General features: G+C 42.2%; 1 protein-coding gene across 3 annotated transcripts in view; it reads right to left on the bottom strand.

Moving 5' to 3' along the window:
* Positions 1–972: 972 nt before the first annotated feature.
* The window catches only part of LOC145351551 (B-cell receptor CD22-like), a 29,420-nt gene continuing 8,702 nt past the window's right edge, over positions 973–21,690 (bottom strand). For 2 of the 3 annotated variants that reach the window (XM_080201146.1, XM_080201147.1), the window contains exons 4-9: positions 20,312–20,620; positions 18,591–18,869; positions 16,124–16,378; positions 11,267–11,377; positions 5,931–5,992; positions 973–4,255 (exon numbers count right to left, since the gene is read on the bottom strand). In XM_080201146.1, coding sequence (XP_080057272.1) covers positions 4,121–4,255; positions 5,931–5,992; positions 11,267–11,377; positions 16,124–16,378; positions 18,591–18,869; positions 20,312–20,620 — 1,151 coding nt within the window. In that variant the 3' untranslated portion in view covers positions 973–4,120. The remainder of the gene's footprint in view (positions 4,256–5,930; positions 5,993–11,266; positions 11,378–16,123; positions 16,379–18,590; positions 18,870–20,311; positions 20,621–21,690) is intronic. The other variant, XM_080201148.1, reaches the window with a different exon arrangement.

Genomic DNA, 21,690 nt, shown 5'->3' on the forward strand with positions numbered 1-21,690 from the left:
CCACGTGTTCTCCCTGTGTCTGCGTAAGTTTCCTCTGGGTGCTCCAGTTTCCTCCCATGTTCCAAAGATGTGTGGGTTAGGTGGATTGGCCATGCTAAATTGTCCCTTAGTGTCAGGGGGATTAGCATGGTAAATATGTGGTGTTACAGGAATAAGGCCTGAGTGGGATTGTTGGTGCATGCTTAATGGGCTGAATGGCCTCCTTCTGCACTGTAGGGATTCTATGATTCCATTCTTTGATTCTAAAATTAATTTCTTAATTGTCAACACTAAAATCAGAACCTATTATATGGATTGAGGCTTGCTCTGAAGAAAGGTCCCTGAAATGAAGCATTAACTGTTTCTCTCTCCGTGAAGGCTGTTAAACATTTTGAGATGTCATGAGGATGTGAAAGGTGTTGTGGAAATTCATGACTCAGTTTTAGGATCCAAATGTGTTGTTGCAATCCAGTTGCAGAGAATTAAAGCTGGAATTAAATAGTCCATATAGGCAGCACGGTGGTACAGTGGTTAGCAGTGCTGCCTCACAGCGGTAGAGACCCGGGTTTGATTCCCGACTTGGGTCACTGTCTGTGTGAAGTTTACACGTTGTCCCCGTGTCTGTGTGTGTTTCCTCCGGATGCTCCCATTTCCTCCAAAGATGTGCAGATTAGATTGATTGGCAATGCTAAATTGCTCTTAGTGTCAGGGGAACTAGCTAGGGTAAATACATAGGATCATGGGGATAGGGCCTGAGTTAGACTGTGGTCGGTGCAGGCTCGATGGACCGAATGGCCTCCTTCTGCACTGTAGTTCTACATTGTTCTCCCAACATTCAGCTAGTGAATCCTTTGGGAATCTTTTTACACTTTTTAACTAACTCATGGATAGTCCTACCAAGAGACAACAGTACCTGTCATTGTAAAGAGAGAGAGAGACGCACATCTTGATCTCAGCAGCACTGAATAATCCATGTTTTATTTATTTCTCAGGGTCGGAATATTCTGGTTAGTAATTAATCCACAATTACTTGATTTACAGATTTATTACAAGATTTTGACAAACACGGTGAAGATCATAGACAAAGCCACAGCTGTACAGTCATAAAGGTATTTTCACTAAATATATATATTAAAAAAAAGACACTGTAACATACCAGACATCCCCAGGCCCCAACTCCTGATAAATCAATGATGACTTGTGGAAGGAACACATTGGAGCAATTCTAACACTGGGAGATAGTGATAGCAAACTGCCGCCCACTATGAACTCTGGCTAATTGTATCTTCCATTGACATTAATGGAAAGGAGGATCAGGCAGAATATATACTGGGGTGGGGACCGATGGCGGAGGGGTTGGGGGAGTGGGTGTTGGGGCGGGGGTCAATTCAATATCACCATTCCCAAAGTTAAAATGACCAAGCTTTACGTGATGCAGCTTGACACTACCATAGAACCACTGCTGTCCTGTATTTCATTGTATTACACTCCAGCCAGGCACAGCTGAAGGGATGGACTGCTTCCTTTCTGCCGATCAGTTAATCGTTCCACTCACTTTGTAGTTACTCAAATTCTGAATATCGAAGGAGCGTTGAGAAATGCAAAATCTCTGTTCCATAGAAGTGGCGGTATGTTTCATTCCTGAGATTCAGTGTCTGGAGATTCTGAATACTTTGAAGAACTAATATCAGTTTTTATCTTTAAACAAGAGCAAAACAAAATAACTTAAGATGATTAATTCTGATTTGATAAAACATGTATTAATTATTGAAACATTATTTGCTGATTTAGATTCCTGGATTTTTGTTAGTTGCTTTTTAAAATTCTAGATTTCTCCCATAATTGAATTGGCAGAACTTACTTTAATTGGAATTATCCGAATGGATGCTGTGTTTAGTTTCATATGAGCTCTCCTACAAAATGTTACACTAATCCCTTAATAAAAAGTTAACGAGAAGACAGAAAATCAGAGACAATAATTGTGAGACATAGATGTATGGAGGAAGATATATAGACAGAAAATGAGACTGAGGTAGCAAGATAGAGAGAAAGAGCAATAGAAATAGACACATGAATATGCACACAAAAAGTGAAGATTGTGAGAAATATATATATATAGGAGCAGGAATAAGGTAGAGAAACAGATAGGGGGAAGGATAGATTGCACAAAGAGATAGACAGGGATAGGGATAAATACAGAAGGATGTAGAGATAAACAAATAGATATATAACGAGATAGAAATAAAGTGAAATAAAGGACAATAATCATAGAATCCCTACAGTGCAGAAGGAGACCATTCAGCCTGCACCTTCAATCCCATCCAGACCCTATCCCCATAACCCACATATTTATCTTGCTAATCCCCCCTAATAATAAGGGGTAATTTAGCAGGCACATCCTTGGACTGTGAGAAGCAACTGCAGACATGGGGAGAACGTACAAACTCCCCACAGACATCCAAAGCCAGAATTGAACCAAGATCCCTGGCTGTGTGAGGTAGCAGTGCTAACCACTATGCCACCGTGCCACCCTATTAGATATATAATTAGATAGGTAGATAGGAACAAAGATAGATCAACATAACATAGTAGCGAAACCTCCTGGATTATCCTCAAATTTTCAGGAATTAAAGGTTCAGCTCCAGGACACTGCTGCAAGCAAATGAGGAGAATCCAAAAGAGGCAGAATATTGATAGTGGGCAATGAAACAAGGTTGTTTGACTGATAGTCAGGAATGATTCAGCCAGGCAATGAGGGGTCTGTTCACTTTCCAGTCAGTTATCTGGAAAGATGAATGTTTTGGCTGGCCGTTGGAAACAGCGTGAGGGAAGGCGTGTGACACATCTCCTGGAAGATGTGCAACCTGAGTTGGCAACCCTACAGCATAAAGCCAATCGACTGAGTTACAGCTGGAGACAATTGAAAAGGAAATGTATGATAGTAAAGATCACAAGGGGGAAAAATATCAGTGTGAGTGGGTGGGGGAGGTACCAGACACAAGAGCATTACTCATGTCTGTCTGAGAATTTTGAATGTATGCATGCTATGGGAGAAGACCTCAGGCATCAAAGAGTTGACTTTGTGAACGTTTTTCTCCAGAGGAGATTTGGTGAGTGTGTTGAGGAGTCGTAAAGGCGAGCTGTGTTCTTGCCTGTGTAAACTTTGTTTTTCTGATATTTGTTCCTTTAAGCAGGTACTTCTGAAACACTAGTTCTCATGTGCCAGCATCAAGTGTTCACAGGTCAGACACAACAGAATGATTAGAAAGATAATAAAGCTGCCTCCACACTCACACTGCTCTGCCCCAATCTCATTAAGTTAATCTTTGAGTGAGACTGAAAATTGGAGTAAATTATTGCCAGTTTTGTGCTGGAGGCTCAAGGTGAGTAGAAATTGGAATAAGACTATTCAAACTCACTTTACATAGTATGGCTACAGTCAATAGCAGACTGAGGAAATTTTCATCTCATCCATACAGACTGGATTTGCACTCAGAACCCAAGAAGTGGAAGTTTATCCACTACAGTATTCAATCATGCACCTTATATATACTTCATTTTTTTTTTAAAATGATCGCTTACAAAAGCAGGGTAGATCCAACTTACATCTAACATGTACAATAGTTTTTTAAGAATTTGCAATGTTCCAGTTTACAATGAAATGAAGTCATCCTGTTATGGAGTATTAGCAGATATCTTGTGGCATATTGTCCTCAGCGAGTCAGATCAGTAGATGGACAGAAACAAAATGTGAGGAGAAAAGTGGGACTTCACTCAGTAAATTAGAAGACTTCACTAGGTGCAGGGAAGAAACCTTGATTTGGAACTGCTTGACAGGAAGGAAAGTGAAGGGGAAAGGTGGGATGGGGAAGAGGTGTGACTGGACAAAGGGATGAGAGAGAGCGTGACACAGGGTAAGACAGGAAGTAAGTTACAGGAATGCACTCAATGTACAAGGAATTTGATACATTGTACATTTAACAGCCTGTAAATTATTTTACTTCCATTGTACAGAAATATGGCCAGGGATCATTTCCAAATTACTTTACCCGTAAAAATTACCAACTCAATTTGTATGTGTTTTGCTGACTCTCTGTCATCCATTCTATTGAACTGATTGCAGAGTTACTGCCCTGCTCTTTCACACAGTCCCCAGGATCTCCACTCTGTCACTTTGACCCTTTGCCTGCTGTTTGCCGATTGATTCATGCTGCAAGTTGGCGTAGGCAAATTCATTTTCCCGTCTGCCGCTGGCCTCAGATTGAGTTGCCTGAGTCTGCAGAGAGAGGAAAAATTCGAAATGCTACAGAAGTTTTTAAAACCAGCACCAAGTCCCAATCCCAACCCCATGTTCACTGCTCCCAATCCAATATTCCCGGGTTTTAAAATTCTTCTCCTTGATTTTGAAATCCTTCCATTGCCTTATCTGTCTCTACCTCCTTCAGTTCCACCCCCCTTGTGTGTATTCCCAAGGGGTTTTGAGTGTGTGCTGTCTGTTGCAGCCACTTTTTCAATATAATACTTTGCATTTTTAATACCCCTTCCTTAAACAAGTATGAGTTTTGATGTCTCCTTAGACAAATATGAGTCTGGATTATAGGGAATGGGTGTCTCTTCACACTCCCCGATTTGCTTTTTTTTTCACCTTCACCGTGAAATGTGATCTTGTATTTTTATTTTGGTTGCTCTGTCTCAGTTCAGAGAGTGAAACTTCCAGTCAGTTAAACGTTGAAAAATGAGGGGTTTTTTTTAAGCAGCAAGTTATTTATGATTGGAATGCATAGTTTGGATTTGAGGGAGTAGTAGAAGCAGATTTAACAGTGACTTCCAAAAGGGAATTGGATCTACACCTGAAAGTGAGAAATTTGCTGGGCTATGTTGAAAGAATGGGGAATGGGATTATTCCCCTTCCAAAGAGATAGTGCATAAATGATAGGCTGAAAAATCTCCTTCTGTTTTGTATAATTCTATGAATTTATGTCCTCCAATCCTCTGACTCCACCCTTCTCTTCATCACACCATTCTGCAGCAACTGCAGCTTCTTGCATTACTGTCTGAAATTTCCTCTCTAGTCCATTCTTTCTAACTCTGCTTCTCCTCACCTTTAAGTTCCTCCTCAAAGAATAATCTGTCATCTTTACTAATGTTGCTGACTATCCATTTTCTCTCCCATGAAGGACCTCAGGGTGGTTACTATGTCTAAGACTCTAAACAGAAGCAAGTTTTTGTTCTGCCATTGAGCTTGATATCACATTCACAAGGTAGCAGTGGGCTGAGAGGGTGAAGGAGCTACCACTGCTCTCAGTATGGGCAGGAAGCGGAAAAACATATGGTCAATGTCCCTGCTCTTTACCATCACCCAGTTGTAACTGGAATGAATTATTATTGCGTAGCATGCTTGGAAGAAATAAGACGATTTTGGGAGTATACTTCCCTAATCTCTCCATCACTCATTTCATATCTGGTTCAGTTGTAGAATAATTGATGACAACTGATTGGCATTATTAGTCAATGACTTGTGTATTATGTCACTACCAGGTAAATTAGATTTTTTTTGTCTTTCTCATCAAGCAATCCCTATGTAATTACTTTAAACCCTTTCCCTAATCTTGATGCCTCCACCATCCTCTATCCACTCTATACCCCTCTTATATCTTCTCCCGCACTATTGCATTTTCTGGCTCTAGCCTTTTGTGGATTGTCTCCTACCCCCAATGCCCCATCATCAGCTTGACTACCTGGATCACCCTTCCTTATCCCCTCAAACTCTCCACTTCACTCAACACCTTTCTCAACTTGGTGACTAAGCTATCGGTCATACTAAACTCAGCATCCATTCCTTGTATCAATTGCTGTCTCCCTTCTTTTGTGAAAAGTTGATTTTCTACATCAAAGCGGTCACATTAATGCAATAACAAGAGGCTGCCTCAATTGGAAGCATGTTTACAAACCTTTTTTGGTGTCTGCACTTCAGTGTAGATCACTGGTTGGGAATCACTTTCCAACTCTTGCCCTGAGACAATACAAAAGCAATCAATTAATAAGATCAAAAAGTAACTCCCATATCAGTTGTACTCTTAAAGAGAACCCACACTTGAAGGAAATATGTACTGGATTTCAAATCATAATCTGTTTACCCCAATTCTCAGACTCAAGATCCCTACAAGACTGGCTTCGAGGTGATAGCATGGAATTCACTTTAAATAGTGAAATGACTGACACATAAGGAGTATATCTGTCAGTCTGAAAGAGAGGCTGTTTTTAATTCACTGGAAGTGGGCATCACTGGTTAGACCAGCATTTATTGCTCATTCCTAATTGCGCTTAAGAAGAAGTGGTAAGCTGTCTTCTTGAACCACTTGTAAAGATGCTTGTTCGCCAGTTTAGGGAAAACATAACTCGTTTATTTACAGGTTAAAGTTAGACAGAGGCCTGCAGCCTCATGGCTGCAATCAGATCCCAAGATGGCACCGAGTACCGAAGTCCATGCTTACCAGGGTGATCTGCCACCCAGGTTGGTTCCCTGAGTCATGTGGCCCTTACATTGCAGATTGATCCTTAAGGGGAGAATCAATACACCTCTGCAGTCTATATAGTGTAGATATATCCAGTGCTATTAGTGAGGGAGTTCCAGGATTTTGACCTCATGATAGTGAAGGAATGGTGGTGTCGTTCCATGCCAGGATGTTGAGTGACTTGGAGGAGAACTTGTAGGTGGTGAGTTCCGATGCATCCGTGCCCTATTTCTTCTAGGTGACAGAGGTCACAGGTTTGGTGCATTCCTGCAGTGCATCTTGTCGATGGTACTCACTGCTGCAATATTATTGTTGGCGAAGGGAGTGAACGTTGAAGGCTATGGATGGGTGCCAATCAAATGGGCTGCTTTGTCCTGAATTATGTCAAATGTCTTGAGAGTGTCACTGATCTACATTCATCCAGGCAAACAGAGAGTAGTCCACAACTCCTGACTTGTGCCTTGTAGATGGTGAACAGGCCTTGTGGAGTCAGGAGGTGAGTTACCTGCCACTAACCTCCTCTCGTAGCCACTGTATTTATATGGACCGTCCAGTTTAAGGTTACGTTTATTTGTTGGTGTTACAAACAGGCTTACATTAATACTGTAATGAAGTTACTGTGAAAATTCTGGTCAATGATAACTTCAATGAGGTTGATAGTGGGGATTCAGCAATGATAATGTCATTAAGTGTCAAACGCAGAGTTTCTCTGTCTTTGGAGATGGTCATGGCCTGGTACCTTTGCGGCTCAAATACAACTTGCCACTTACCAGCTCAAGCTTGAATGTTGTCCAGGTCTTGCTGCATCTGGACGTGGGCTGCTTCTGAGGGGGCGATTTTGAGCCTGTGTTTACTGTGGGTGCAAATTGTGGCCCAACATATCACAAGAGACAGAAAATGAGATTCTCAGAAGTGGGATCTCGATTTCTGATTTTCCCCACCCCCTCGCCAGTGACATAGTGAGGTCCCAGCTCAGAAAAGTCAGAATGAGTTCTGTCTGCAGCTAATCATACAAAGAGTTTAAGAGTGTGTTGATTCCTAGAAGAAGTGAGGCACCGAGCAAACAACATTTAAAATCAAAACAGAATCACTCCACAAGAGGTTAGATTTCCCTTTTTAGAAACTACTTTTTACAAAATTTCACTTGTAATGGGATTTCTGGAAGAGAAAAAAAATAAGCTTAAAGGCTCTGTACCTTATTGCGTGGAGCATTTGCAATAAAATGAATGAAATATTGGCACAGATAGATATAAACAGGTATGATATAATTGGGATTATGGAGACATGACTACAGGGTGACCAGGGGTGGGAATTGAATGTCCCAGGGCATTCAATATTTAGGAAGGGCAGGCACAAAGGAAAAGGTGGTGGACTGGCACTGCTGTTTAAAGAGGAATTTAACACAATAGTGAGAAAGGATATTGTCTCTGACAGCGTGGAGTTTGTATGGGTAAAGTTGAGAAATACTAAGAGGCAAAAAAAATTAATGGTTATCATATATAGACCCCCAAACTGATGTTGGGAATAGCATTAAACATAAAATTAGTGATGCATGTGATAAGGGAATATCGGTGAACATGAGTGATTTTAATCTGCACATAGATTGGGCAAAGCAAATTCGCCACAATGCTGTAGAGGAGGAATTTTGGAGTGAATACGGAATGCGTGGGGCAACTGCAACAATTGTTTATTCCCATCTGGCACAAAAACAAAATGAGTAAGAAGGCCAATCCATGGTTTGCAAAGGAAATTAGAGAGAATATACAATCTAAGGAAGAAGCATGCAGATTGGCCAAGAAAATAATAGGTCTGAGGATTGGAATCAGTTTCGAATTCAGCAAAGAAGGACCAAGGGATTGATTAAGAAGAGGAAAATACAATATGAAACTCAGCTTGCAGGGAGCAGAAAGACTGACACTTAGAGTTTCGTTAGATACGTGAAGAGAAAAAAGGTTGGTGAAGACAAATGTCTTCCCTTACAGACAGAAACGGGGGAATGAATAATAGGAGACAAAGAAATGGCCAAGCAACTGAACACATACTTTGGTTCTGTCTTCACAAAAGAGGACTTAAATCAGATGCCAGAAATGTTGGAGAATGCAAGATTTAGTGAGAGAGAAGAACTGAGGGAGATCAATATTAGTAGAGAAATGGTACTGGGAAAGTTGATGAGATTGGAGGCAGGTAAATCCCCAGGGCCTGATAATCTATATTCCAGAGTACTTAAGGTTGTGGCTCTAGAAATAGGGGATGCATTTGTGATCATTTTCCAGCATTCTATAGACTCTGGAACAGTCCCTGCAGATTGGAGGGTAGCGAATGTCACTCCAATATTCAAAAAGGGAGGTGGAGGAAAAATAGGGAACGATTGACCAGTAAACTTAACAATGGTCGTGGGGAAAATTCTCAAATCCATTATCAAGGATTTTATAGCAGAGCGTTTAGAAAGCAGTGACAGGATCAGGAAGAGTCAGCATGGACTTATGAGGGGGAAATCATGCGTGACAAATCTATTGGAATCCAGAGCCAAGGGTCACAGTCTGAGGATTCAGGGTAGACCATTTAGGATGGGGTTGAGGAGACAATTCTTCACCCAAACAGCGGTAAGCCTGTGGAATTCATTACTACAGGAAGTACTTGATGCCAAAATATTCAATTTATTCAAGGGGTGGCTGGATATAGCACTTGGGGAGAATAGGATCAAAAGTTAGCGGGAGAAAGCAGGATTTGGCTATTGAGGTGGATGATCAGCCATGATCATAATGAATGGCAGAACAGGCTCAAAGGGCCAAATGCCTTCTTCCTGCTCCAATCTTCTATGTTTCTATGTAGGTTGTCTCAGTGCTCCCTAACTTTCCACTCTGCTTCGTAACTCACACTCAGTACAATCCCACACTGACAGATACTCCTGGTGTTCATACTGGAAATTGCTTTTCCACCCTGGTTAGTGACTCACACTTCTCTGCTCCTGCGAAAACAACCCAAGCCTACCCAGCCTCTTTTTATAAGGCCTTTGACAAGGTATGTTGTTGCATAAAGTTAAATCTCATGGGATCCAGTGTGGGGTAGCCAAATGGATACAAAATTAGCTTGATGACAGAAGACAGACAGTGTTCGTAGAGGATTGTTTTTCAAACTAGTGGCCTGTGACCACTGGTGTGCCTCAGGGATCAATGCTGGATCCATTGTTATTTGTGATTTATATTAATGATTTGGATGAGAATGTAGGAAGCATTGTTAGTAAGTTTGCAGATGACACCAAGGCTGGTGGCATAGTGGACAGTGAAAAAGGTTATTTAGGATTGCAATGGGATGTAGGTGATGCATTTTGGTAGATTGACCCAGGGCAGGACTTGCTCAGTTAATGGTAGGGCACTGGGGAGAGTTATAGAACAAAAAGGTCCGGCGACACAGGTTCATAGCGCCTGCAAGTGGAGTCACAGGTGGACAGAGTAGTGAGGAAGGCATTCAACATGATTGGTTTCATTGATGAGAACACTGAATAAAAGAGTTGGGACGTCTTGTTGAAATTGTACGAGACATTGGTAAGGCCACACTTGGATTACTAAGTACAATTCTGGTCACCCTATTATAGAAAGGATATTATTAAACTAGAAAAAGTGCAGAAAAGATCGACTAGGATGCTATTGGGACTTGATGATTTGAGTTATAAGGAAAGACTGGATAGATTGGGACTTTTTTCTCTGGAGCATAGGAGGCTTAGGGGTGATCTTTTTGATGTCTATAAAATAATGAGGGGCATAGATCAGCTGGATAGTCAGTATCTTTTCCCAAAGGTAGGGCAATCTAAAACTAGAAGGCATAGGTTTAAGTTGAGAGGGAAGAGATACAAAAGAGTCCAGAGGGGTAGATTTTTCACACAGGGTGGTGAATGCCTGGAACAAACTGCCAGAGGTAGTAGTAGAGGCGGGTATAATTTAGCCTTTTAAAAAGCGTTTAGACAGTTATGTGGGTAAGATGGGTATGGAAGGATATGGACCAAATGCGGGCAATTGGGACTAGCTTAGGGATTTAAAAAGGGGCGGCTTGGACAATTTGGCTGAAGGGCCTGTTTCCATGCTGTAACCTCTATGACACCATGACTTAATATTGGAAGTAATGAATTTTCACAAGAGTTTAGATTTCCAGTCAGAGCTACAGCCTATTAAAACAAGTCTCAGACTTAAACAATTCAAGATGAGTGATGTAAGATCTGTCAATCATCACTGAGTTCAAAAACAAAGAAAGGGGGGATTGCAAATCACATTAAAGAGCAGCTCCATATTTCATGTGTCACTTTTGGCCAGGCATATTTTAATAACACCAGGAACAAAATCCCTTCGCTTAGATGAAGTGCCCAAATTCCTGGCATGAGACTTGAAACCACAGGATGGTGACCCAGAGATGAGTGTGGCGATGGCTATCGCTGATCAGAATTGCTACTCCTGCTATGATGTGCCAGATCAAACAAGAGCTGTCCTTTACCCACAAGTGAGCCAGGTGTTAAACCTTTGGCATTATTTTTAATTCCTTAATTGAATGTAGCCATCGCTGGCTAGCCAGAATTTATTACCTATCTCCAGTTACCCTTGGACGGCAGTTAAGAGTCAACCAAATTGCTGTGGCTCTGGAGTAGAGATTTGAACCCACGTTCCCAGGGCATTAGTCTGGGCCTGTGGATTAGTGTGACGTTACCACTGCCTATCAGCTACTTGAGGTCCCCAACAATGAGCCAGAGAATAAGAATAGCACCAACGTCAAAGTGAACCTACCTTCAATCACTTCCTTCTTTTTTTTCCACGCAACAATTACAAAAATGATGATGACAACCACTCCGCTGGCAATGACCCCAACGGCCAACAGTAACGACTTGGTAAATGAACCTACCAATCAAGACAGCAAAGGTAGAGTTAGACAAGTTGTGCCCAGCTAAGCAACATAGACATGGAAGGAATGCATTTAAGATAGGGGAGGCGGTTTAGAACGGAGTTGAGGAGGAACTTCTTCACTCAAAGGGTGGTGAATCTCTGGAATTCTCTGCCCGTTGAAGTGGTGGAGGCTGCCTCGCTAAATATTTTTAAGAAGCGGGTTGATGGGTTCTTGATAAGAGAGGGGATTAAGGGTTATGGGGAGAGGGCGGGAAAGTGGAACTGAGCCACGACAGATCAGCCATGATCTTATTGAATGGCGGGGCAGGCTCGAAGGGCTAGATGGCCTACTCCTGCTCCTATTTCTTATGTTCTTATAGCGGCTGTATTTACACTGGCCTTTGTGTCCATGTTATTGAAAGGAGAAACCTTCTCCTCCCGACTCCACCCCCAGACTGTTTCCCACACTAATGCAGCAATGGATTTTTGCAAGTCATCCTGTTTTTCAATATGGATTTTCAGTCTCCACATTAAAAAAATAATCAAAGGACACCAGAAGTGTTTACAGGTGCAATATGATAGGCACTGCACGCTGTCACTGGAGAATCATTTCCTTTGCAATGTTCCACAGTCAGAAGGAGCAGTTATATTCCAATGGATGGGATCATTCTTATCCAGCTGACCGTAGTCAATTACAGTGCTTCCCAAACATTTTTTGAATGGGATAGAAACCACATATGGACAATAAGTAGTGGGCCTAAATAAGGACTGGAAATCGATGCAGACTTGGTGGACCAAAGGCCTATTTCTGTGCTGCATAGTTCTTTGTTCTAGTTGAGACTTTGAGAGTTGTTCAGTGGTTCCTGGGGGATGGGAAATGCTGTGTATTAAACTTGAATTTTCCCTGAGAAATGAGACAACCCATCCTCTTACAGGCTGTGGTTGTAGTAGCAATCGATTCTCAGGTGCCCAACCACACAAAAAAAATCATGGATGTCAAATCCCAGTCTGAGCTCCACGTCTCCCATCACTGCCTCAGACCATACAGACAAACAGAAAGCAAGTCTCAGAAACTAAAGGAGAAAGTCCAAGAAACCAGAGAATGGGACAGAGGAAAGTCCCGTAAAGACTGTGAATACAAAGGAATGAAGAACAAGAATCCGAATAAGGTTCTGTTCACTGAAGTTAAAGTAAGGAAGAAATACAGGCTCCTAGTTAAAGACAGGGCTGAAAGGTACAGACCTCAGGATGATGACTTGACAAGGGTGGAATTTATCCCGAAACATGACTAAAGGCGTGACCTTACCTGCCGTTCACGCCACACTCCCATTGCAGCAAAGTCAGGAAATGTGGCAGCCAGCCAAATTTGCATTCACTACGGTGGGATGGGAAAATCCTGCTGGCATGAATGGTGGTAAGATTCCAGACTAAATGTCATTTGGGGTGAGAAAACGGGTGTTTCTCCAAAAGTTTCTCCAAATAATCTTTTGTTTAGGAGAGTGGTGAGTTTTACATCAGTGCTCAGAGGAAAGGGGCCTAAACCTACCAGTGAGCCCAGTTTCACTGAGATTGGGTGCCCTTTTTAAAGGGTGCCTGATTTCAAACTGAATTTGAGGACCCCCCCGCCTTTCTCTCCCCATAGAGATTGGTGACCTCCGATTATAAATGGGATATTTCCCCATCCTCCTCTCCAATAAAGATCCTTGGCATTTGGAACCTTGCTGGGTCTCCCTTTATGACCCTCTTCATGCCCCCCAGTCATGAAGCCCTCCTTCATGATCCTCTTTTCATGCCTCCCATCAGAATGTGTTTAACCAGTCACCCACGATTCTCTGGATCTGCTCCATTCTAACACTTTCAGTGCCGGCCACAATACAGCTGGAAAATTGTGCCCAAATATCTGAGGTAATCAAAAGTTTGGTGAAATACTGGTATTCTGTGTGGTAGCTTGAATGCTGAATGTAAGTGATGAGGAACGCCAAATGGGAGGCTGAAATTCTGGAGGTGGATCCTTGTTGAAAGCATCCAAGAGAAAACATTGTTTGAGAGGAGATTCCAAGGTGTGCTCTTTGAAAGCAGAGATTGAAAATCTTCATATAAAAGTCAGAGGTCCTATGAGACCAGTTGGCCCACATTGTGACAAACATTAGGAGGAATTTATGAGAAATCCATAGAAGTTGGATTATTTGGCATCCGTTATGTGGTTTCAGACTGTGGGGTGTCTGATCATCATCAGCCTATTGGTTGACATGGATTGGGTATTTACTGTGAACATTAGAACACTAGATAAATTTTGTTACTTGTGCTATCCTTACAAATCTGTGTGTATCTGTGCAAGCATAGCTGGGGTGAAGGAGAAGTGTATTATCATTCATCTTTTCTTGCTTAATACATGTCTTATTCTTTTGTTACAAATCAATCAGGAGTCCTGTGACTCTCTACATCCATGTATATAAACAAAAAATAAAAGTTAGGGTATATCATGCCAGGTTTCATCTTGGATTTTGACTTGTCCAGAACTTAACGCCAGCCGGGATTTTAACAATACATGTGTTCCACGTTATGAATGATTTTGATAGAACAAATAAGGAGAAATTGTTTCCAGTTACAGAAGGATTGGTAAGCAAAGGAGGCCGATTTCAGATGATTGGCAAAAAAAACATGAATGTGAAGGAAAACATTCCTCATGTAGCATAATATTTTAATTAGGAATCTGCTGCCTGAGAGAATAGTGGTTACTAATTCAACAAAAAGGAACAGGATAAAAGAGTTAGGGGGGAAAGAGGAGGGACGTAGAAATATTTAGATAGATCTACCAAAGAATCACACAAATTTGATGGGCTGAATGGCTTCTGTGCAGGAACATTTCAAGGATTGAGATTCCCACCATTGAGAATAGCTGGCCAGTCAGAGGCCAGTAGCTCTCCAATACCTGTCTGCATCCCTGGGAGAGGTGGCTGCTACCAGTCATGCATCCACCAGAGGCCCAAGACCAATGAGGGACCAAGGCCAAAGGTGAGTGAAGGCAGGATGGGGGTCAAGGGGAAGAGGCCACTGATTAGAGGAGGGAGGCCAGAAGGAAGGACAATGCATCACACTGAGCAGGACTCCCTCCCCCACTCCTGAATTATGCGTCTCCGAATCAGGCACTGAGTGTCTTAGAATGAGAAACCGGTTGCAAGCATGTAAGCAAACCTAACAGTGGCAACAAGATGAGGCCTTTAAGTGGGCATCAATAGCCCATTTGAGGCCTCAATTATCATCCCTGCTGGAGTGCCATCCATGAGATCTCCTGCCCTGGGTGAAGGTGGGAAGACAGCATGGTTCTCACCCTGCATCCTCCCATCTCATTAAATGTCACTGTCATGCTCAAACTCACCATGGGAATGACGTTCAGCTCTTTGTTTCTAATGCTATCTGCTTCACAGACTAGCCCGTGGCAGCATTTTTACCATTCTCACCACCCTCTGTGCAAAGCAATGTAAAAGTTTATTTATTAATGTCACAACTAGGCTTATATTAACACTGCAATTAAATTACTGCAATTAAATCCCCTGGTCGGCACACGTTTGAGTGCACTTTAGCATGGCCAATGCACCACCCATGCAGACATGAGGAGAAAATGCAGACTCCACACAGTTACCCAAGCCGGGAATTCAACTTGGGTCCCTGGAGCTGTGAGGCAGGAGTGCTAACCACTGTGCTACAGCGTTTATTAAATGTTTAATTTGATCTGTTAGCATTTATCTTTTTTTCATAACCTCGTTATAAATTCACTCACAACTAAAAAATATTCCACATCCAGAAGACCAAAAACTTTCATAATCTGAAAGATCTGTATCATGTTCTCCTTTTTGTCTTTTTGTTTCCAAAGGGAAAAAAACCTTGGCCGATTCAGTTTTCCGGTTGTAACAGCTCAGCTCTGATCACGCAAAAGACAATGGGTGGGATTTCCCAGTCTCCTCATGACATATTTTCGAGCAGCTGAGGAGGCCTGCCATTGGTCAGCAGTGGGATCTTCCAGTCCTGTCAATGTTTACGTGGTGCAACATGTCTTGTACGTTCTGCCAGCAGAGAAAATGGGTGGCAGGGTAGCACAGTGGTTAGCACTGCTGCTTCACAGCTCTAGGGTCCTGGGTTCAACTCCTGGCTCGGGTCACTGTCTGTGTGGAGTTTGCACATTCTCCTCATGTCTGCGTGGGTTTCCTCCGGGTACCATGGTTTCCACTCATAGTCAAAGATGTGCGGGTTAGGTTGATTGGCCATGCTAAGAAATTGCCCCTTTGTGTCCAGGGATGTGTAGGTTAGAGGGATTAGTGGGTATAATATGTAGGGATATGGGGGTAGGACTTGGGTGGGATTGTGTTTGGTGCAGACTTAATGGGCTGAAGGGCCTCTTTCTGCACTGTAGGGTTCTATGGTAAATAAAATGCCACCCTCCATCAGCATGATTGGAAGATTTAGACCAGTGAATCTAGCACATTGCTCCAAGTGTGGTCTGACCACGGTTCGACTTAAATTTAACATTAGTTTCTACTCAGCCCAGAACACAGTTCTGAAACTATTTTTTTAAAGTACTTATTGGATACAAAATAAGAGCAATTATAATTGTTTGAAACAATTTAGAACAATAACATTAGAGTTTGTTTTTAGCCGAGTAATACCAAAATTTCCCAGGAATGGTTGATAATCCAAGGGCTAAAATTAATAAATTTGGGATACTTACTTTTTGTTAACCCAGAGAACTTGTTTTACACTTACCAGGTGGGCACCTTTCTGTCACCGACACTCCGTGCTTATTCTGAGCTAGGCACGAAACACAAAAGCTTGCTGTTGTTTCCAGTCTCAGTGTACTAACTGAATGAGTGCCATTGAATTCTGACTTTATACTGACCCTGGGATCAGTGAGATTTATACTGTCGTCACTGATCTTCCATGTGATGACTGCAGGAGGACTGGCCTCAGCAATGCACTTGTACAGAACTTCCTGGCTGATTGTGACCTTGTCAGGTTTGTCTGCAAGAGAAAATGAAACCCATTGTCAATACCTTATCAATCCATTGTTTAGGTCAAGAGAAACAGGTGATGGGTATTCAGTGAGCACATATAAATAGGGGATAGCTGGGGCACTGGGTTCAGTGAGAGGCGAGCTGTGAACAAGTTAACAAGCTCTCTGCATTAAGAAATGTTCTGCATCTTGGTTTTGGCTTCACCAACCAGCTTTGATCCCATCAACCAAATGTAGGGGAGTCTAAAACTAGAGGGCATAGGCTTAAGATGAGAGGGGAGAGATTCAAAAGTGTCCAGAGCGGCAATTTTTTCACACAGAGGGTGGTGAGTGTCTGGAACAAGTTGCCAGAGGTAATAGTAGAGGCGGGTACAATTTTATCTTTTAAAAAGCATTTAGATAGTTACATAGGTACGATGGTATTAGAGCGACGTGGGCTGAATGAGGGCAATTGTGATTAGTTTAGAGGTTTTAAAAAAAAAGAGCAGTAGGACAAGTTGGGCCAAAGGGCCTGTTCCAATGCTCTAACCCTCTCTGACTCTATGACAACACATTGCAAATTTTGCTTAGAATGAATGAACTGCTGGCTCAGCAGGTTCATGTTCCAAGTTGACACCGGACCATGTCAATCAGTTCTGGGTTCATGTCATAATATTGCATTGAGTAACTCATTTGAATCAAAGTAACAGCAGTAGTCCTATTGCTGGAAAAGAAAACAGAATCTCCTTTTCTGATCATGTAAGTGTGTGTTTAAATGTATCCATTTGTTTTCTCCATGTCTACCTTGCGCTTTGTACTTGGGTCTGTTTATGTCCATGAGCGTACATGTGTCCATTTGTTTTCTACATGTCCATGTCTGTGTTATTTGCATGGATTTGTGTATGTCTACGTGTGTTTGTGCATATGCAAGTAGAGAAAAAAAACTTCAGTTACGGATCAAGAATGGGTGTAGGAGATATTTAGTAAGAGACACTGAAGTATTTCTGATTAACTCTCACTTTTCTATCTAGTTTTTTTGTATCAGCATCTTAAGGGATCTTGCAAAGTTACATACATTATCCTCCACAAGTGTTTTCCTACTTTTTTCTCAGTGATTCATTCACATTGAGCAACTCAGAGATTTGATTGGAAAATTAACAAACTGGTATACATTTCACCAATCATGTTTGTCTGATGGATTTTGACATCTATCTCCCTGATGTCTGACAAAAAATAACTTCCTTGCAATCAGACATTTAGGTGTGACACTTTTAACACCATAATAAGCATAATTCAAGGTTTTAGATGTAGGAAAATAGTTCCAATGACATTTCTAAAGCATTTTGTTACATCTCCGGCTAATCCACCAAAGGTAATCGCTCAAAGGGCTCAAAGGATAAGGGCACTGAAAGGACATACAAAAGAACTACATTCCCTATAATGCCTTTCATGGCTTCAGGCTATTCCAAAAGTGCTTCACACGTGGTGAAGTACTTTTGAAGTATAGCATAAAACATAGGGAAGTGTGCTAATCTCAAACTAAAGATCAGCTACATAACATGTGACTATGTTACAAACATCAAAAGTTCCTTTATTCTCTTTGACCATCCAGAGTTGTGTCACCAGTCTACCCTCAGATATGGAGCCTAAACTGGTTCCAAGGCAAATGTTACCAGGTGAACTTCTAAATCATATAGTTCTGTACGCATTACAATACAAAATGCTTCCTTCAAAAGCTGGGAGCATAAATATCCAAATACTCTTCACTTGCCTAGATGAGTGCAGTTCCAACAACACTGAAGAGGCTTGACATAATCTAGGACAAAACAACCTAATTGATTGGTACCCCACGCACAAACATTTACTCCCTCCACCATTGGCACACAGTAGCAGCAGTGTGTACCATCTTCAAGATGCACTATAGGAACTCACTGAGAAATCTCAGACATCTTCCAAACCCATATCACTACATCTAGAAGGACAAGGGCAGCATAGGAACACAACCACTGACAAATTCTCCTCCAAGTCACTCACCATCTTGACTTGGAACTATTTTGCCATTCCTGGAACCACCTCCCTAACAGCACAATGGGTGTACCAACACCACACTGCATGGACTGCGATGGTACAAGAAGGCAGCTGACAACCACCTTCTTAAGTGCAATTAAGGATGGGCACTAAATATTGGGCTGAACCAATGATGCCCAAATCCGATGAACAAATATATAAAAGGATACTCACATTGCACATCAAGTTCCACTTCTGAAGACAAACTGCTTCCCAAATAATTTGTGGCCAGGCAATTGTAGAATCCAGAATTCTTCCTTGATATCTTCTGGAATAAAATATTGCTGCTCACAGTATTCAGAACTTCTGTTTTATTTGTAAACCGGTCTTTCTTGTACCAGGTGTAGTTAGCTTCAGGAAAACTGTTGCCGACACACACCAGTGTAACGCAGTCACCTTCTTTTATTTCTTCCTGTGATGCATTCACAAGAAGGATTGTGTTTTTCGGAGGGTCTAAACGTACAAAAACATTTAAGGTGACATTTAAAGCATGTGTAACACTGAATTTTTGCTTTTGGGTGACAGTGTAAAATAGAATTGGAGCAGCCGATTGTATCATGTAATAACTGTCATAGTTATAACTGCTGATAGGTTTCAGGTTCATGCAACTTAGTGACACTTTCCATCGAGATTCCACCAACATTGAACTGCAGGGGCCACACTGAATGCTTATGTAAAACACCCCTGAAAAATAAAATGTTACCACAGTCCCAGAGGCTGGTCTCCCTTTTGAGGGGGAGAGCTGACAGGTAGTGATTTAACCTGAGGGTCAACACACCGCAGGCAAGGAGAAACGTTGAGAAGGCAGAGCCTTCATGAATAACCTCAGCAGGTACAGGAAGTGAACCCACACTGTTTGTATCATCCAGCCAACTGAGCTAACCTACTGTTTGTGGGATGAAGGAGCAGGGGTGGGCTGGGGGGGGCGCAGAAAATCCAGCAGTTGACTTCCCCACCACCTCTCCACCAGTCCCCAACCGATTTGAAATTTTATGGGGGCAGTGTAACAAATTAATGGGAACTTGGCCTCATCTCACCACCGCTGGTATTATACCCATTGGGGGGGGATTTGGGCAAGGGGAGGGGGAGCCTGTTTTACGGGTCCCATGATCCCACTGGAGACACAATCACATCACCCTTCTCATAAAAGCCATCAGTCACTTTAACCCTTCTTCCTAGCCACTTGAACGGGGACCCACAGCCCTCATACACCCCTTGCTGAGACCCTGGTCCTGGATTTCTCTAGGCTCCTCAGCACTGGAGACAACCTGCAGTCCTAGAAGTGGGCTGAACCTGCTGGGACTAAGAGATATTAGCTCCCTAAAGCGGAACTTCGTCCTGAGAAAGGTGAAAGTATTGCACCTAAATCAACTAAATGTTAAGCTCCTAATGTTAAGGTGTGGCAGGCTCCCCCACCACTGACTTTTTGGACTGATGTGGCCTGTAAAATACATCCCATGGCCTCCACATCTATCTTGGGCAAATTTGGCTGAATTTTCCATCCCTTTCTGTCCTGTCAATAAATCAAATCAAATTTCTCTATTTCTTTCCATCCCCACAACTAATGCTTGTATTTTTGTTCTTATAAGAAATTCAGGGACCCTCCTCAGCATCACAAAGCGTGCACAGAGTGGTTAAACAGGCGATAACAATCCCAGAGTTTAAGGACAAATTTTGTACTATTGCCACTCATTGATCAATTGTGGATTTGCCAGATTAATCTCCCCCATGATTGTTCTTGTGTGACCTAATCATTGGTCTTCACAGAAGCCAAATAATCTCCCCTTGCCCCTATCTTCTATGTTTCTATGCTTAGGACTTTGTATCAAAATCCCATTAATGTAGCCCAGGGTTTTGTTTGTAATTGAACAACATTGAAAGCCTCTTGAACTTACATCTTATTTGTAATGTTAAGTAGGTTTCATCAGAATATGGGTATGGTATGTAATTGACCATACATTTGATGACCCTGTTGTGGTGCTGGTATGATGGGATGAACGCCAAGTTATTTGTGAGTGACCAGGAGTATCCAGCCCACTGTTCTTCGGTTCTGGGGACCCATTCCGTCAGATCAGAGATACCATCCCAGCTCAGAGTGGCTCGTCCTTTTTGGTCAATGTTTGTGGAAGAACAGGTCAAAGTCACCATTTCTTCACCTTCAATCACTTCTTCCGGGACAGATATATACGGTTTTGTAGGGCGACCTGTACAGTGGCAAAGTCAAACAAATTTATGGCGCAAATACTTCACAAAACCTTTAATTCTGAGAGAAATTAAAGAATTATGCAATACCATTCCGAGTCCTGATTAGGCAATGGGTGTACAGCAGTTCAGAGAATCATAGATCCTACAGTGCAGAAAAAGGCCATTTGGTCCATCAGGTCTGCACTGGCCACCAGGCCCTATGCCCATAACCCCATGCATGTACCGTAGCTAGTCCTCCTGACAGTAAAGGTCAATTTAGTATGACCAATCCACCTAGCCTGCACATATTTGGACTGTGGGAGGAAACTGGAGCACCCCGAGGAAACCCATACAGATAGGGGGAGAATGAGCAAATTCCACTCAGACAGTGACTCAAGCTGGAATAGAACCCGGATCCCTGGTGCTGTGAGGTAGCAGTGCTCACCACTGTGCCACCATACTGCCCCAATGTTCTGAAAGTGCAATGGTTTTGTACCAGATGTTGTTTCAGTGATTATCTCCATTACATTGTCAGTCTCTGCCACTGCTTCAGACCATCGACTGTTGAAACCCTGCTTAACTCAGGATGTCTTCGAAGGTTGTTTGGCCAGCCACTACTGATGGGAATAAATAAATCTGTGTTCAGGACATTGAGGTAACTGTCAAAATTCCAGCTGGTTGGGCATTTGTGTCAGCTGGAGGTGGGCTGTAGTCATGTTCCCACTTACCTTAACATAACTGTGTCTTTTGAATAGTCTTGTGGATATGTAGCATTGTTGAATAGCTAATTCATGTAGAATTAATTAAAAATAATTATCCAGTGACATTGGTGTATGGCATTCAGGGCATCCCTGTTACAGCATTAATATTTAAGCACTGGTCGTTGTCTAGTGTAGTCATGTGCTTCTGTTGGCCATTAGAAAATGGCAGAGGAAAATGGGTTGGGAGGCTAAGAGGCTAACGTTCCCCACAGGTCAGAAATCCAATGTGATTTGCCTGATTTACTTCAGTACATTGGACAGTTCTGATCAGACCATCTTTAGTAGAGTTCCCTGTAACCTGGTTGTACTCAGATGCAAGCTCCATTCTA

Source organism: Carcharhinus amblyrhynchos, chromosome 13, assembly GCF_965287045.1.
Source record: "Carcharhinus amblyrhynchos chromosome 13, sCarAmb.v2.hapA, whole genome shotgun sequence".
Lineage (NCBI taxonomy): Eukaryota > Metazoa > Chordata > Chondrichthyes > Carcharhiniformes > Carcharhinidae > Carcharhinus > Carcharhinus amblyrhynchos.